The 17385-nt window shown below is 44.3% G+C and overlaps 1 protein-coding gene across 1 annotated transcript in view; it reads right to left on the reverse strand.

The window, feature by feature from the left end:
* The window catches only part of SLC34A1 (solute carrier family 34 member 1), a 29723-nt gene extending 17695 nt beyond the window's left edge, over positions 1–12028 (reverse strand). Inside the window, exons 1-3 of the mRNA XM_034441926.3 lie at positions 12012–12028; positions 9543–9652; positions 8862–9041 (exon numbers count right to left, since the gene is read on the reverse strand). Coding sequence (XP_034297817.2) covers positions 8862–9041; positions 9543–9642 — 280 coding nt within the window. The 5' untranslated portion in view covers positions 9643–9652; positions 12012–12028. The remainder of the gene's footprint in view (positions 1–8861; positions 9042–9542; positions 9653–12011) is intronic.
* Between the last annotated feature and the right edge of the window lie 5357 nt (positions 12029–17385).

Below are 17385 nucleotides of genomic sequence, written 5' to 3' on the forward strand. Positions count from 1 at the left end.
CCTCGTCGGGGTGTTGTAGGCCTACCCCGTCAGGCTGGTTTTCTTGCACTCCCCCCCACCTTTTCCGGAGCTGGTCGATGTGACGTCTACAGACCTGTCCATCTTCCAGCTCCACGGTGTAGGATCTTGGGCCGGTTGTGCTGTCTATCTTCCCCTTCAGCCACTTAGGAGAGCCGTGGAAATTCAGCGCGAAAATCGAATCTCCTTTGCTGAAGGCGCGAAGCGGGCGGCTGGCCGTTGCGGTCACTTCTGGGCTGTATTGTGGGGGCTGTATTGTGGGTGCAGCCGGTCCAGTGGTGACCTCAACCTTCTGCCCATCAACAGTTCGGCCGGGCTCTTGTGGGTGGTGGCATGCGGCGTGATGTGCTGGGTGAGGAGGAAGTTGTCTATTCTTTCCTGCCAGTCGCCCGTGCCCATCTTGGTGAGTGCCTCCTTGGTGAGCCTCACCATCCGTTCCGCTTGTCCGTTCCCAGCTGGCCTGTACGGGGCGGACAGGGCATGGCGGATGCCCAGTCCTGCCAGGAACGCCTCCATGGCCAGGGATGTGAGTTGGGGGCCGTTGTCGGAGACCAGCACATCCGGTAGGCCATGGGTGGCGAAAAGGCGGCGCAGGGCCCGGATCGTCGCTTCCGTTGTGGTAGATGCCATGGGTACCACCTCGAGCCACTTGGAGAAGGCATCTACCACGATGAGGAGGTGGCGCCCTTGCATCGGGCCCGCGAAGTCGATATGTATCCTCGACCAGGGGTTGCTGGGGGTCTCCCACTTCGCTGTTTCGGCTTGTGGCGGCGCTGGGCGAACTTCCTGGCACGGGTCACATCTGGAGACCCATTCTTCAATGTCTTTGTCCAGTGCGGGCCACCAGACGTAACTCCGTGCCAGGGCCTTCATGCGGACGATGCCTGGGTGCCCTTTATGCAACGTTTCGAGTGTCCGCCATTGCAGAGTGCTTGGGATCAGCACCCTGTCTCCCCATAGTAAGCAGTCCTTCATGGTGGACAGCTCCTTCTGCTTCCTGGCGAACGGGCTGAACTTCTCCTCCGTCTGTTGCGATGGCCACCCCCTGAGGATCCAGGATTTCACTTGGCGGAGTGTGGGGTCCTTCTGGGTGTGGACGGCCACATCTGCAGACGAGACTGGACAGCTGGCGGCGTCGTCTATGTGGAATAGGTGGAGCGTGGGGGCTGGGTCTTCTACAGGATCCTTCAATGGGCATCTGCTCAGCGCATCGGCGTTTCCTATGGCTGTGCCTGGCTGGTGCACGAGCCTGTAGGAGTAGCCGGCTAAGAAGATGGCCCACCTCGTCATCCGCGGGGACATGAAGGTCGGTGTGGGTTGGTCGCCTGCGAGGAGCCCCAGGAGTGGCTTGTGATCGGTGACTATGGTGAAACTCCTCCCGTAGAGATACTCATGGAATCGTTTCACTCCTGCAACGATGGCCAGGGCTTCTTTGTCCAGCTGGCTGTAGTTGCGTTCCGCGCCAGACATGGTTTTTGAGAAAAATGCTATTGGGGCTTCAGAGCCGTTGGGCAGTTCGTGGCTGAGGACTGCCCCCACCCCGTAGGGCGACGCATCGCAGGTTAGCTTAATGGGGAGCGTCTCATTGTACTGGATGAGGACGCTTTTTGAGGTTAAAAGTCCTTTCACGGCTCGGAATGCTGCTTCCTCTTCCTGGCCCCACTTCCAGGAAGCCGCTTTCCCCAGCAGGCGGTGGAGTGGCTCAGCAACTGTGGCTTTCTGTTTAAGAAAGATTGCATAAAAGTTGAGCAACCCAAGGAATGCCTGAAGTTCCGTTTTGTTTTTGGGGCTCGGAGCTTCATGGATTGCCTTCACTTTAGATTTGGTGGGGTGGATGCCAGTGCTATCAATGAGATAGCCCAGGAACTCGACTTCCTGTACTCCTAGGATGCACTTATCTCTCCTGACTCTCAAGCCCTTGGCCTTGAAGCGCTGCAGGACAAGCCTGAGCCTATCAAGGAGTTGTGCCTGTGAGTCTCCGGAGATCAGCACATCATCAAAGTATGGCACCACCCCTGGAACGCCTTGGAGGAGGCGTTCCATCATTGATTGGAAGATGCCGGGGGCAGCGCTGACTCCAAACTGGAGACGGTTGCATTTGAATGCCCCCCTGTGTGTGACTATGGTTTGGGCCTCCGCCGTTTTTTCGTCCACTGGCAGTTGCTGGTAAGCCTGGGCCAGGTCCAGTTTAGCAAAAATTGTGCCAGTTCCCAGGGAATGCAACAGGTGCTGCACTACTGGGACTGGTTATGCGCTCTGTGCCAACGCCTTGTTGATGGTACAACGATAGTCGGCGCAGATGCGCACAGACCCATCATGCTTCAGTGGGGTCACAATGGGGGTCTCCCATGAAGCATGATCGATCGGTTCCAGGATGCCCTGGGCGATCAGCTTATCCAGCTGCTCGTCTACTTTAGGCCGCAGGGCAAATGGAACCCGGCGGGGCTTCAGCCTAATTGGGGTGATTCCCTTGTCCAGATTAAAGGAGATTGGCCTCCCCACAAATTTCCCCAGCTTACCATCGAAGACTTCCTTGAACTCTTCGATGAGGTTGTCGAGTTCGTCCCTGCGAATTTGGTTGATGCCTTCGATTGAAAGCCCCAGCGGCTTAAACCACTCCACTCCTAGCAGGTTCGGTCGGCTGTCCTTCACAACGGTGATGGGGAGCTTGCCTTTGAACTCGTTGTAGGCGACTCGGATGATGGCTCTTCCTAACACTCCAATGGGGTTGCCCCCAAAGTCGATGAGTTTGGAGTGTAATGGCTTCAGGTCACGTTTGGTGATGCTGGGTTGCAGGCGCTTCAGTTGTTGCCAGTCTATGATGGAGTAGACCGAGCCCGAGTCTACCTCCATTTCGCAGGGTGCTCCCTCCACGTGGATGGTCACGTGGAACTTGGTGGCATTGTGTGAGTCCGTGTGTGCGATGGTCGTCTGGTGGACCGCTCCGCTCCGGGGAAAATCATCGTCTCTGCGTCTGGATGGGCCAGAGGACCGTTTGGATGATCTCTGGTAATCCTTCCGAATCTCGCGGGGACGGTGGCTGGATGGCTCTGTGGCTGGTTCCTCGGCTCTGCAAGCTTCGGCGATGTGACCCCTTCTGTTGCAGCGTCGGCAGGTCGCATCTCTCCACTTGCAGGTCGCCCTGGCATGGTCCCCTCTGCAGCTGGCACAGCGCTCCCCCTTGTAGCTTCGTTGGGCGGCTTCCCGCCTTGGGGGTCTGGATACCTTGTGTACGGTGGACTCCACCTCCGACTCGGATCCAGCTGTGGAATCCTCGGTTGATGATTGCTGTGATGAGCGAATCTTGTGGATTCCCTTAGCTCTGCTTACTGCGGCAGCCGCTTTCTCTGAGATTTCGGATGCGGTGGCTTCCTCCACCACATCCTTGAGCACGAGTTTCTTCCTGCTCAGGAATTTCTTTTGCAGGCTTCTGTCCCTCATGCCGAAAACCACACGGTCAGCGATGGCGTTGTCCACGTGGTCGAACTCGCAGCTGGCTGCGATCTGGCGCAGGGCAGCCACGAATTCTTTGATGGTCTCACCTTCCTTTTGGTCCCTCTGATGGAAGGTGAAACGGTTCGCCACTGGTGTTCCAGTTGGGGCATAGTATTCTTCCAGGGTCTGCAGCAGGTCCGTCCATGGCACTTCTTCGATGTCTCGTGGTGCTACGAGATCGATTGCCATGTCCAGGACTTCGGAGCCGCAGTTGGCCAGGAAGATGCCCTTTTTCCGGTCATCATCGGCATCCCTGATGTTGTTGCCTCTCAGGTATTGCCGGAATTTGACCACGTAGGATTTCCACTTGTCCTTCCCTGGGCGGAATGGAGCAAGGGCTGGCAAAGTGACTTCAGCGGATGCCATGCCTTCGGGAATGCCTACTGTGGTTTCAGGTCCCGGCGTCTTGGTCTTGTTGGCTTGGTGCCACGAGGTTCGTCTCTTTCCTCTAGTCCTTCGTCGCCAGTGTTAGATCGGCGCAGGAATGGAAGACGCGACCAGCTCGTTACATTAGTAACTTTATTGAGAACAAGAAACAGTAGCAATACTGGCTGTGCGCTGCCGGAGCTCTCCTTATATTCGCTCCGGCAGTCGCACCGCCCCTGACAGCGATTCAAACTTTCCCGCCCGATGGCTGGCAGCCAATCCGGGCGGATGTCCTTATAAGGACATAACAACCTTGAAGTGGGCTAAAAATAGCTATTTATTTATTTATCAAATTTCTATACCACCCTACTCCCGGAGGACTCAGGGCGGTGAACAGCTAAGATAAAATACAGATAATACAAACATTAAAAATCCATTAAAATTATTAAATATTTTGGCCGAAAACAAATTTAAAACACCCAATTTGTAAAACAGATTAAACAATTTAAAAATTTAAAAGGGAGAGTTAGGCCAGGCCAGCCTGCTGAAATAAAAATGTTTTGAGAGCACGATGAAATGTGCGCAGATCCGGGATCCTCCGTATCTCCGGGGGGAGCTCGTTCCAGATGGTAGGTGCCCCCACAGAGAAGGCTCTCCCCCTGGGGGTCGCCAGTTGACACTGTTTGGCCGACGGCACCCTGAGAAGCCCCTCTCTATGGGAGCGTACTGGTCGGTGTGAGAGGCTATTGGTAGCAGAAGGCGGTCTCATAAATATCCCGGTCCGATGCCATGGAGCGCTCTAAAGGTGGTAACCAAAACCTTGAAGCGCACCCGGAAGACCACCAGGAGCCAGTGCAGCTCGCGCAGGAGGGGGGTCACATGGGAGCGCCACGCCGCTCCCATAACCACCCACGCGGCCGCATTCTGGACCAGCTGGAGCCTTCGGGTTCTCCTCAAGGGGAGCCCCATGTAGAGAGCATTGCAACATAGTGTATTTTTCATTCTTGGTTTGTGGGCTTCCGGGGTTCAGTTTGATGCTTAAGATTGATTCATAGTGTGCTCTTTCTCTTCCTTTCCATTAAAGATCTCCTTAGGTTTGGGAACTAATTGTTCCCTTTTAGAGAATTCCAATTTTCCTATACTTGAGAAAGGAAAAGAAGCCTGTCTCCTCACTTTTGCTCATGCTGGTTTTCTATGTGACATGACAAGAGGAAGTATGTTGAACTTATTATATGTTCTGAGGAAGACAATCGGTCATCCATGGTCATCAAAAGTACTTCATTTAGGCATTATATGTGTTTGTGTGTGTGTGTGTGTGTGTGTATAATCTTTCTTTCTAACATTTTTCACTCCATATTGTCTAGAATTTTACTTATTTATTTATATTTATTAAATGTATACGTTGCTTATCTCACAATCCAAACCCACTCTGGGAGGAATATAAATTTAACATAGGTAGGATTACTAGGAATCACTGTCCAACCTATTTGCAGGGAATCAGATTGCTATGTTTGATTCTTAGATGCATCCTGGATCAATTTAGCTACTTGGTTTGGACCCTAAGTATTTTGCAGAGTTAGATCATCTCCTCATTGGCTAGCTTCTTGAAGTCTCCTACAGTTTATTGGGCTTTTTTTTCACAGCTGGGAAAAAGCTCCTCCTAGTGATGAACTCAACTCAGGGTACAATAGTGTCCAACTCCTACTGTTTATTAAGCAGCAAATGACATTTTTTCTATCTCCCAGTCTTGAGGTTCCTGCTTGCCTCCTCTGTTCAGACATCTGTGTCTTCTGTTGTTAGGAAGACGTATTGCACTCCCTTGCAATATGAGGGCCATGGGGCACAAATAGAATCATAGAGCACATGAATAATAGTACATGAATAATAGTGTTGAAAAGCCCCATTTAGCTCATGGAGTCCAAAGGCCACTTAGTGCAAGAATCCAAATGAAAGAATTCCAGCTTGTCCAGTTTCTGCTAGAAGAGAAGACATCCAATGAAGGAGAAGCCATCACCCCACTGGACCATTGGCTCCACTGTCAAACTATTCTTACTGGTAGGAATTTTTTTTCTCACTTTCCATCAAAATCTTGCTTTTATGTTGTTTAAAACCATTATTTGCCATAGTATGGAACGAAAAATATAACAGGTCTTGAGCATCTTCTGTGGGACATTCCCTCAGGTATGTTCCCTCAGGTAAATTCACAAGCTTTGAATATAGAAGTTCATCTCAGCTGCAATTCCAGATAGGGCTGGGCTGAAAAATCTCCTGCTCAGAACTCAAACCATCAATAATGGCCTGGTGGACCAATAGTATCGGGCTGCTTCCACTGTTCCATCCACCCTGTTTAAACTTTCACTTTGGTTTAGACTCTTATCGGCACAAAAACCATAGACAAATGGCAGCCTCATGGAGGAAAGAAGATGGATTCTCAGCCATTCAGCCTCTCAAATTTTACAGCTCTGTCTTTTCTAACCATTTGGCACTGATTTAAAATGTTTTAAATGTCATATTTGGGGGGGGAGGAAACAAACTGATATGGTCATACTTTGGACCCCGAGAGACTCTAATATATACAAGGGAAGACTAGGTTTCTGCCCTTGGCTGCAAATGTCTTTGCCTTGGCTGCTTGTTCTTGTGCTTTTAAATGACAAATAAAGCCATGATGCTGAGGGTGCAGAGGGCTGTTGGTTAAAAACCACAGTGTCAACTTAGGGAGAGCTGATGTGACACAAAAGAAATCAGTAGGGAAAGCTGTGGAGAACACAATGCTAAGCATTTTCTTCTGCTGCAACTGTGGATCATTAAAAACACAATGACAGGGGCAGAAGGAAGTTGTCAAATGGCAGCTTCATGGAGGAAAAAAGACTTGATTGACGTGTTTTTTATTGTTACCAAGCAACAGTACTAAAATAGCTAAAGTAATTCTACCACAAATAGAAAGCTTGAATTGTAGCATACACCATAGCAAGGAACAAATCTATCTTGGAAACGTTGGTAAACAATATCTGATTTTTTTTTAAAAAGGTATTTTTGTCTGTTGTTTGAATCTTTGTCCATAAAAATTGATTCCATATTAGAGTTCTTTCACATTGCTGAGATCAGCTTTTCTGCAATTTGCTAGACAGAGGATTAAGGTGGAAGTATCCCACGTGCAAATAAAATCTCTCTTTATTAATGAGAAATAATGGTTTTCATGGCCGTGGTCCTCCTAATAAGTGTGTGTGTGTATGTATAGACCCTATTCTGCACAAGATTTCCATTTCTGTTTATTAAAGATTTCTCATTTCCATACTTGATAGTATTCTGTATCTTCCTTTTCTTTTATTTCTTTCGTTAATTTGTCCTATCTATCAAGTATGGAATAAGTGGTACGATTGGTTTGAGATTAGGGAAAGTAAATGTGAATAAATGATGGAGAGGAGAATGTGATAAATGTGTAAAATATTGTAAATGAATAAAAATTAGATATAAAAGGACGATAAAGATAATGATAATGAAGGATGGGAAAAAGGGGGAACGTATAAAGTATAAAGTAAGAGGAATGAAACTGATATGTAAAAAGAAACACATATTATGTGTTTGTCCTATGTTGTTGTGTTGTGTTGTTGTTATAAAATCAATAAAAAAAACTTTAAAAAAAAGATTTCTCATTTCCAGTTAATCCTATTTTATTTCTTCCTGATTAACTCAAGTGTATTCCTTAAAGAGCTTCTTCTCATTCCCTTAAAGTCAGTGAATTTTTTGTCTTCTTTCAAAAATGATCCTTCCTTCCTTCCTTCCTTCCTTCCTTCCTTCCTTCCTTCCTTCCTTCCTTCCTTCCTCCCTCCCTCCCTCCCTCCTTTCTTCCTTCCTTCCTTCCCTCCTTCCTCTCAAGAGGACCTGTTAACATTTGTTGTCTATATATGTACACTTGTCCTAGACTAGCACAATAAAGGCCCACATAGCTTCTGAAGAATTTTTTAAAATAACAAAATGTCATAAGGTAGACAAATCCATTTCTAACCACAAACCATGTCATAGTCCAGTATTTAACAGGAACACTTGATGTTAACAATTGCAAGTATACTGCATACAACATTCTCAACCATTAGACGTCAATGATTCCAGCACCCAATCATTTCTGTTGGAGTTCTGGCAAGCAGAACATTCCTCAAACTGTAAAAATATTAGCTTAAAGGAAAGAAATTGGGATCCAGGCCAATGCATGAACAACAGTGCAATGTAAGTAAATTTTACTTTAAAAAATTCGATCTTAGAATATTAAATTCAGGAAAAACCCCGAATTTAGACCTTCACCTGACACTTCACCACACACCACACTCCCATTTTCAGTGATTATGGAGGAATCACTGAAAGCCAATTTGACACCCCTGACCTAGGTCATTTTGGCTGATTTTGAAAGCCTAAGTAGGGCTGGTCCAGTGGTAAGTTTCAATTTTTTTTACTACCAGTTCTGTGGGTGTGGCTTGGTGGGTGTGGCATGGCATGGCATGGCTTGGCAGGCGTGGCTTGGTGGGCGTGGCAGGGGAAGGATACTGTAAAATCTCCATTCCCACCCAATCCAGGGGAAGGTTACTGCAAAATCCCCATTTCCTCCCCATCAGCTAGGACTTGGGAAGCAGAGAATAGATGGGGGTGGCGCCAGTCAGAATTTTTACTACCGGTTCTCCAAACTACTCAAAATTTCCGCTACCGGTTCTCTAGAACTGGTCAGAACCTGCTGAAACCCACCTCTAGGCTGGTCCTAGCTAATATCACCAGGAAATACTTAGCCTGTAGAGACACTGGAAAGTAAAAAGTAATTCCAGAAGAAAGAAATGAAAAGACACCTCTATATTGTTGCCAATGGTTCTGCCTATACATGTCCTTGAAATCACCAGAGCCAAACCTGATTTGAAAGTGATATGATGTTACAAAGAAATGAGAGGTCTGGTACACTTGCTTGTTCACAGCTATATCCCTAGCTTCGTTTCCCTTACCTGGTTTCTCTGCTTCATCCCAACTTGTGTATGGATCCCACATCTTGGAAAAATGAATGTTGATTTCATGGCTCTCCATGCTTTCTGCCAGCCTCCCTGAGGAGCCAGGGGGAAAGTGCTCAAGGTTAGAACTGACAGCGGGGAAGAAATATTCTCTAGGATTTGGGTTCATCGGTAAAACTATGGAGAAAGAAATGTTTATTAAAGACACTGCATCTCACAAATGATAGGATCTTCTGCTTCCTGTATCACTTGTGAGATTTTCTAGGACACACTTCAAAAAATAAGAGGCAGAAAAGCCTACTGTGCCATCCCATGAAGAGCCAGTACCAGCTCTTGTTGGAACTTTTGCAGTATCTGTACCTCGGAAGCATGTAGCTTTCTTTAGCTATGTGCAAAAATGGGCTACGACCATAGTTCTTCTATAGACTCCAAGAACCTCTACAGTACTCTGTAAATAGGATCTTCTATCTATAGAGAAAGCACCTGCTATGATCACTTTTTTAAGGACCAAAAAAAAAAAATCCCATGGGAGTTACACTGAACAGAAAAGAGACTAATACCCAACTGGCCCAAGAATACACGGAAAAGCATGAAGAAAGTGAAGTGAAGGAAAGAATAAAAAGGGCAGAACTTCAGCTACAGTGCTCAGAGGCTGCACAAGACTCTCGAGTTGAGTACCTTGGAGGTTATGTCCGACGGGAAAGGGTGGTGCCTGCAAGACTCTTCCTGTGGATTGACAGCATTGCACTGGATTTTCTCTCCCATAAGGTAGCATCATAGCCTGCCAGCTGAAACAGACATTGCCAATGATAAATGTGACGCTTGTCCTGACGTCTTGGTTTCAAGGAAATTCCAGATGCTTCCCCTATGTTCAGCAGCCAAGAAGCCATATATCTTAATCATTTATCCAGGGTAATGGATTAGTATTGCAGATAGATACATATCTATTGCTTCTACCGGTACCTATATTTTTATTGCCATTGAGGCCATATCTAAGATTCTTCATTGTTTGGAAGAGAGATTAGGCAGGTGTTATGTTAGCCAAAAGGTCAGAAAATTTTGCTGGGTTGGATCTATGCCTGCCTTGATACAGGTATTTTTTTTACCCTGGGTTGATTCGATGCTAGGTCTTAAGAAGTAAGAACCTGCCCTGGAATGGGCTGGGTTCAGATGCCCAATCCATGTCTGTTGGTGCTACTTCAGGCTCTTGTTCCTTTGTGTTCCCTTACCTGCTGCAGGTGAGATACCCAGGGGAAACATCTCAAGCTTACAGTCTAGGTCCACAGTCCCCTTGCAGACAAAGTAAGTGGAGAAACACTATGTCCTTTATACACCAGACAGGAGCAAAGTCTAAAGAGTTGTGTGTTGCTTCTTACATCAATTGCACAGTCCCCCCACTCCCTTCTCAGAAATTCCTTTAGTTAATTGCTAACTTCTACATCATTCAGAGTTATGGACTCAAATGACCTCTTGCCCTGTTGGTACAGTACATGCTGAGTCCAAACTGCCCAGGATATCAATCTAGTTCTGGCTGCAGGACACTCAAGCTACTTTTCTAAATATGGGAGTGCTTAAGCCTCAGAAATGAGGCTAGTTTTTGCTTCTCAAAGAACTTGCTCCACAGTGGGCTTTGGAGAGCTAACAACATGTTTCCAATTAATTTTCAGTAAGATAAAGCAGTGGCAGAGAACTTTTCTTGGCCACTAGCTCATTTGAAATAGAGTGATAGCATCTGTGGTGGGTTCACAAAATTGTGGTATAGAAGCCATGGCCAGTGATAAAACATCAATTTACCAGAAAGCAAAGTAGCACCTCCAAGTATACTCTAAAGGACTTAGCAATATCAATAGCACTTAGACTTATATATCGCTTCAAAGTGCTTTACAACCCTCTCTAAGCAGTTTGCAGAGTCAGCATATTGTCCCCAACAATCTGGGTCCTCATTTTACCAACCTCAGAAGGATGGAAGGCTGAGTCAACCTTGAGCTGGTCACAGCTGAACTCTTGGCAGTGGAATGCAAAGTTAGCCTTGTTGTTGTTAGTTGCAAAGTCATGTCCGACCCATCGCAACCCCATGGACAACATTCCTCCAGGTTTTCCTGTCCTCTATCTTCCTGTGGAGTCCATTTAAGCTCACACCTACTGCTTCAGTGACTCCATCCAACCACCTCATTCTCTGTCATCCCATTCTTCTTTTGCCCTCAGTCTTTCCCAGCATTAGGCTCTTCTCCAGTTAGTCCTTCCTTCTCATTAGGTGACCAAAGTATTTGAGTTTCATCTTCAGGATCTGGCCTTCTAAAGAGCAATCAGGATTGATCTCCTCTACGACTGACTGGTTTGATCACCTTGCAGTCCAAGGGACTCGCAGGAGTCTTCTCCAGCCCCATAGTTCAAAGGCCTCAATACTTTGGTGCTCAGCCTTTCTTATAGTCCAACTTTCACAGTCATACATTGCAACTGGGGAAACCATAGCCTTGACTATACGCACTTTTGTTGGCAGGGTGATGTCTCTGCTTTTTAGTATGCTAAAGTTAGCCTAGTGCATTCCAATCACTACACCACCACAGCCCCTAGAAGACCTTTGTGAGGCTTATAAGCAGTCCTTCCATATATAGCATGCTTCCCCACACATGACCATCTCCCAGCTTCCTTTGCAGCACCCAAGAGAAGTTCATAAAGGGCTGCTGCATGGCCAAACATCTTCAACTATGCATTGCTAGTGCATAGGGGTAACTTGACCAGCCCAGAAAGCACCTGTCTGACAGTCATGTCCACTAGCTGAGAATGCACATTCCATGCTGTTGCTCTCTGTGGGCCTAAAAAGTAAATTATGGCAGATTATATTAATTATAATGCTACGTATAGGATGGATGGTGTGGTCACATTTGGAGAAGTGCATTCCTTTCTGACCAGTTTATGGTACCTAGAAATATATATATGGCAGAGCTTTAAAGAATGCAAAAAAAGTTAACTAGAATGATGAAGAATAATTTTCTTATCAATGAAGATTAAAATGTTTGGTGCCGCTTAATATTGGGGGGGAAAAAACCCGTTAGGCATATTACAGATGTGTGACTTTATTTTAAAAATGAAGAATGGGATATTTTCCCCTGTTCCATACAAGAATGAGAATGTATAATTACTTACTGAGTAACTAGGAGTAGATGTTGCCATTATTTCTTATGCATTGTGCCTGCCCTTTTCGTCCTTCCTTTGATTTAGGAAAGGCAAAAGAAAGTACTTCAAAGAGTTCACAGCCATGAAATTCCCTGCTGCAAAACATGGTAATACAGTATGACTTCAGTAAGGTTTATTTAAAGAATGCTCAACACCTGGAATGCACTACCTGACTCTATGGTTTCTTCCCCAAATCCCCAAAACTTTAATCTTAGACTGTCTACTGTAGACCTCACCCCATTCCTAAGAGGTCCCTAAGAGGGCGTGCATAAGCGCATCAGTGTGCCTACCGTCCCTGTCCTAACGTTTTCTTTTATTCATATCCTTTTCATGTATTTATAATTACGTTTACACTTGTATCTGTCATAAAATACATGCTTGACGAAATAAATAAATAAAATAGAATAGAATATCCACATTCAGAGGCAGTCTAGATATGACTATCAAGCTTGGGGGTGGGTTTTGGACTTCCAGTGTTAAGAAGTGTGGGGATTGGCTTTTTGGTCCCCACAGGAGCAGAAATAGATGCCCCCAACCCAGTGCCCTCCCAATGAATAGCAATAATTACTTCTAGATTATCCAGTTACAGTATGGCCATGTTGACTAGGACTGATGTACAGGCACAGTTGGGGAAAACTAACTTTGATTCTTGGTCTGATTCAGTGGGGGCTTTTGTAGTTTTCATCCTTATCACAATCTCCATTCTTGTGTACTAAAAACAGAATGGTTTGTTTATGGAGATGGAACCCATCAAGCTGGGTACTCATCATTGTACAGGTATGCAGGTAGAATATATAATCAATTTTATTTGATTTAGAAGCAAATTCCAGTGGATTTAATGTGAGGGAATTCTGTAGAAAATATTGCCTCATAAAAATCAGCTAATGGTCTTGTTTAGGTTAACTAAATTTCAAGAAAAATCCCAAATATGTTTTCTAGAGGGTTTCCTTTCTCTGGCTTAATCCAGTAGATTTTAGAAGTTTCAGATATAGAAGCCAACACTGGGCAATGCAAAAATCCAGAGCATTAAATAGGCACAGAAGGACACAGAAAACTATAACACAAATGTCCAGATTTTTGCAGTTAATATCTGGTAGCCCTCTTAAAAAAGGGGGGGGGGAATGAAAGTGCTGCTTATTTTTTTAGCAAATGATCTTAAAGCAAAAATCAGAAGCAAAGGCATATATAGAAACAAACAGTCAGGCTTTTGTGCACAGGACTCCTCACTCTCCCATTACTTAACTGACAATGGTAACTCATCCGGTGAATGTCTTCAGTGGTGGCCCTGAAAGTATTAAACTGCCCAAACTTCCATCAAGCCTGGGCTTTGAAAATGCCTCACTTTAATTGACTGTTATCTTCAATCTTTACTCTGACACAGATTTTCCATCCATGAGAGAAACTCTAAAACGACAACTGAATGCTAAACCTGCAGCCAATGATATATTCTGTGTAGTCATATTGTATGTATACCAGGGGTGAAATCCAGCAAGTTCTAACAGGTTCTGGAGAACCGGTAGCAGAAATTTTGAGTAGTTTGGAGAACCGGCAAATATCACCTCTGGCTGGCCCCAGAGTGGGATAGGAATGGAGATTTTGCAATATCCTTCCCCCAGGAGGGGAGGGAATGGAGATTTTGCAGTATCCTTCCCCTGCCACGCCCACCAAGCCACGTCCACAGAACCGGTAGGGAAAAATTTTGGATTTCACCCCTGATAAATACTGTATATGCTTTCAAGCAATCTCTTTTGCCACAAAAAAAGGCACACATCCCATATCTTTGTATACATGAAAATATTTCTAAAAGGAGATTTGGGTCAAATTGTGTTAAAAGCTTCAGCTAAATTAAAAATAATTGGGTGAGGGAGCATATAAAAAAAAGAAGAGGAAATCTTACATTTGGAACACATGACAAAATTCCTAAGTTAGCCAAGTTCCTAGATAAATATTTCATTGTATCTTATTATTTTTTAAAATGTTCTTCCTTTTTTTGATGTTTTGTTTTGTGCCATAGAGTTGGTCTTGACTCCCAGACAAGTCCTTGAAGGTTTTTTTGGCATGCTTTTTCAGAAGTTGTTTGTTTTTGCCTCCTTCCTAAGGCTGAGAAAGTCATGTTGAAAGTCCCAAAGATGCTTTTTCAAAAGGCAACTGGACTTTCTTTATTTTTCCTTGAAGATGTTTTGCTTCTCATCCAAGAAGCTTCAGTTCAGAACTGAAGAAATTTCTTGGATGAGAAGCAAAACATCTTCAAGGAAAAACAAAGAAAGTCCAGTTGCCTTTTGAAAAAACACCTATGGGATTATCACGACCTGGATGACTGAGAATTTCCATAGTGATGTCTAAAGCTGCATTAGAACTCACAATCTCAGTGCTTATTGGTTACATTTATATGCCGCCCTTCTCCGGAGACGCAGGGCGGCTCACAATGCGTTAAGCAATAGCCTTCATACTTTTGTATATACCTGCTTAGTAGGGCTTTCGCCCCCCCCCCAAGCAATGTTCTTTTTTATACAAAGTCAGTTTATTGCCCCCACAAACTGGGTCCTCATTTTACCTACCTCGAAAGGATGGAAGGCTGAGTCAACCTTGAGCCTGGTGAGATTTGAACTTGCAGTAATTGCAGGCAGCTGGTGTTACTTAACAGTGCTTTAGTCTGCTGTGCCACCAAGGCTCTTATTAGTGTTGAAGATTAGAATGATAGATTATAGAAAGAAGAGTAATATGAAGAAACTTTAGAGAGAGTCGTCAAAATATATTTGTACTTATAATTGCTGTGAATATCAGAAACCTTTATACTTTTTTTTTTTTCAGAAATCAGAAAACTTTATACTTTTTTTCCTTTCTTTTCTACTTTCCTTTCTTCCTTTTCTGGTATTTTCCCTTTCGTACTGTCTACTAGTTTGTATTAGTTTTTATCTTCTTGTTTAAAGGTTTTAGTAAAAATTATAATGAAAAAATAGAATTTACAATTCTCAGGTTTTCATCCTAATGCATTAAACACTACATCAAAATGGTCTTCTTCCTTTTTAAAGATCTTTTAGTTAGGGCTGCTAGATCTGGGGTTCATAAACCAGATGACCACTAGATAGTGTCAAAGAGAGAAAGTACACTTCCTTTGCTGCCATCTATTGGTCAACAGAATATATGCAGTTTAGATTTAGCAGCCTTGACCTGGTGAGGCGTGGCTAAAAATACAGCTAAAACACACTAAATAAAATAGCATTTGATATACATGTGCATTTGTACATATGTTAAAACTCCTTTTTATTACATTATTCCATGGCTTATGTTATTTGTTTGTATGATTTTGGACATATCCTGTTCTTTATCTGGTTTACATCACATATGCTTCATTATTCCATAATTGGATTGTTCTTTAGATTTTGGAGGCAATTTTAGGCTTTGATTTGTTCTCAGATGCAGTTACCTAACCAGACACATGCCTATTTAATTCACAGCTTTCTTTGCAGGAAATAAGCAGCCTCTGAAAAATAAAATACGAAAACCATCTTGAAAAGATACGTTCACCGAGTGTGAAATAAATAGCCGTGTGCAAAATTAGAAATAAACAAAAGATTTCAGGAAGAAGCATCTGGTAACTATGTAGGCATAAAGACAGAATGTGTGACTTGAATCATTATGCTTTATTCAACAAACCATGTTCAAAATCAGCTATGGCTTAATGTGATACTTGAACCCAGAGAGGAAAGAAGCACTTTTGTACATATTCAGAGGATACAGTCCACCCCGTGGCTACATAAACATATCTTTTCCTACCTAAATTATTCTAGATGTAGCTGATCGGTATTACTGCTAATGGGAAAGACTGGATCCAGTGGCATGGGAGGGGGGAGGGGTTTTTTCAAACCAGCCAGTCTGACAAAAATGATGTCACACTTTCTCAATGGAAGCCCCACCTCTTTGGTCCACCCATTATGAGTCTGATGTACAACGAAAAGGAGTGCAGTGCTGCTTTTATTATTTTGACAAATATTGACTCAATCTCCAGAGAAGTGCAGTAGTGCTTAGAAATATTCAGGCTTATCCCTTATATAGAGATTTTGAACAATGATTTTAAATGCACTACCCACCATAGAGCTATGAATCAAAGTGTTATATTCCATTATCGACATACCTGTGAGATTCTTCGAATTGCAAGAATAATTATTAATAGTGATTTATTTCTGTAGAGGTTTCAAGACACTAGCATGTGGTGGTACTTGAAGCACTTTATAAACTAGCAGAAAGAGTCTGGCCAAGAGAACTAGATGCAATGCTTCCCTGCCAGCAACATCTCACAATCATTAATTAATCCACCCTGCCTGAGCCCATCACTCATTGACTGGGCCAGACCAAAGTCCTCTTCTAGAAGGGAAGGTTGCACAGACCTCGTCTTCTGCCCGCCCCTGGCATGCTAAGTCAAGGAGTTGTGACGGGTCAACTGTTGCCAGTTTTGCTGCCTAAAGGCTCTGTGTATTCTTCTTTTTAGGTTATATGGCATTCAACTATCAAATATTTTGTTTGCATTGTTCTTGGCACAAATATGGGTGCCTAATCTCAGTGATTAGGATTTTCTATCCGTTTTAGCAAGCAAAAACTGCTAAGGGATGAGTGAAACTAAGGTTAATCCACAAAGTGGTGAGGGCAGAAAAGGAATTCTCTACCCAAGAGCCTTGGTGGTGCAGTGGACTAAAGTGCTGTTAAGTAGCACTTAGCTGCCAGCTGCCTGCAATTACTGCGAGTTCAAATCTCACCAGGCTCAAGGTTGACTCAGCCTTCCATCCTTCCAAGGTAGGTAAAATGAGGACCCGGATTGTGGGGGCAATAAGCTTTCTTTGTATAAAAAAAGAACACCGCTTTAGAGGGGGGGGCAAAAGCCCTACTAAGCAGGTATATACAAAAGTATGAAGGCTATTGCTTAACGCATTGTAAGCTGCCCTGGGTCTCCGGAAAAGGGCAGCATATAAATCGAACCAATAAATAAATAAATAAATACATACATACATACATACATACATACATACATACATACATACATACATACATACATAAGAGAAGAAATTCCAAATTAGCACTTGGAAGAAAGCAATGGCAACTCACTCCTGCACTCTTACCAAAAAGACTGTATAAATATGGCTAAATGGTTTAGGTAAGTTTGCATACTAACCAGTAGTGGTTTTCACTTACCTTTGCTACCGGTTCAGATCTGGGAGAGCACCCGTGTGCAAGCGCTTCTGCACATGCGCAGAATCTTCTGTGCATGTGCAGAGCGTCCGTGATGACGTCTGGGCGGGGTGAGCGGAGCCTCCCAAACCAGTAGAAACCCACCACTGATACCAACTCT

Source organism: Pantherophis guttatus, chromosome 2 (assembly GCF_059756535.1).
Source record: "Pantherophis guttatus breed Tessera chromosome 2, ASM5975653v1, whole genome shotgun sequence".
NCBI lineage: Eukaryota > Metazoa > Chordata > Lepidosauria > Squamata > Colubridae > Pantherophis > Pantherophis guttatus.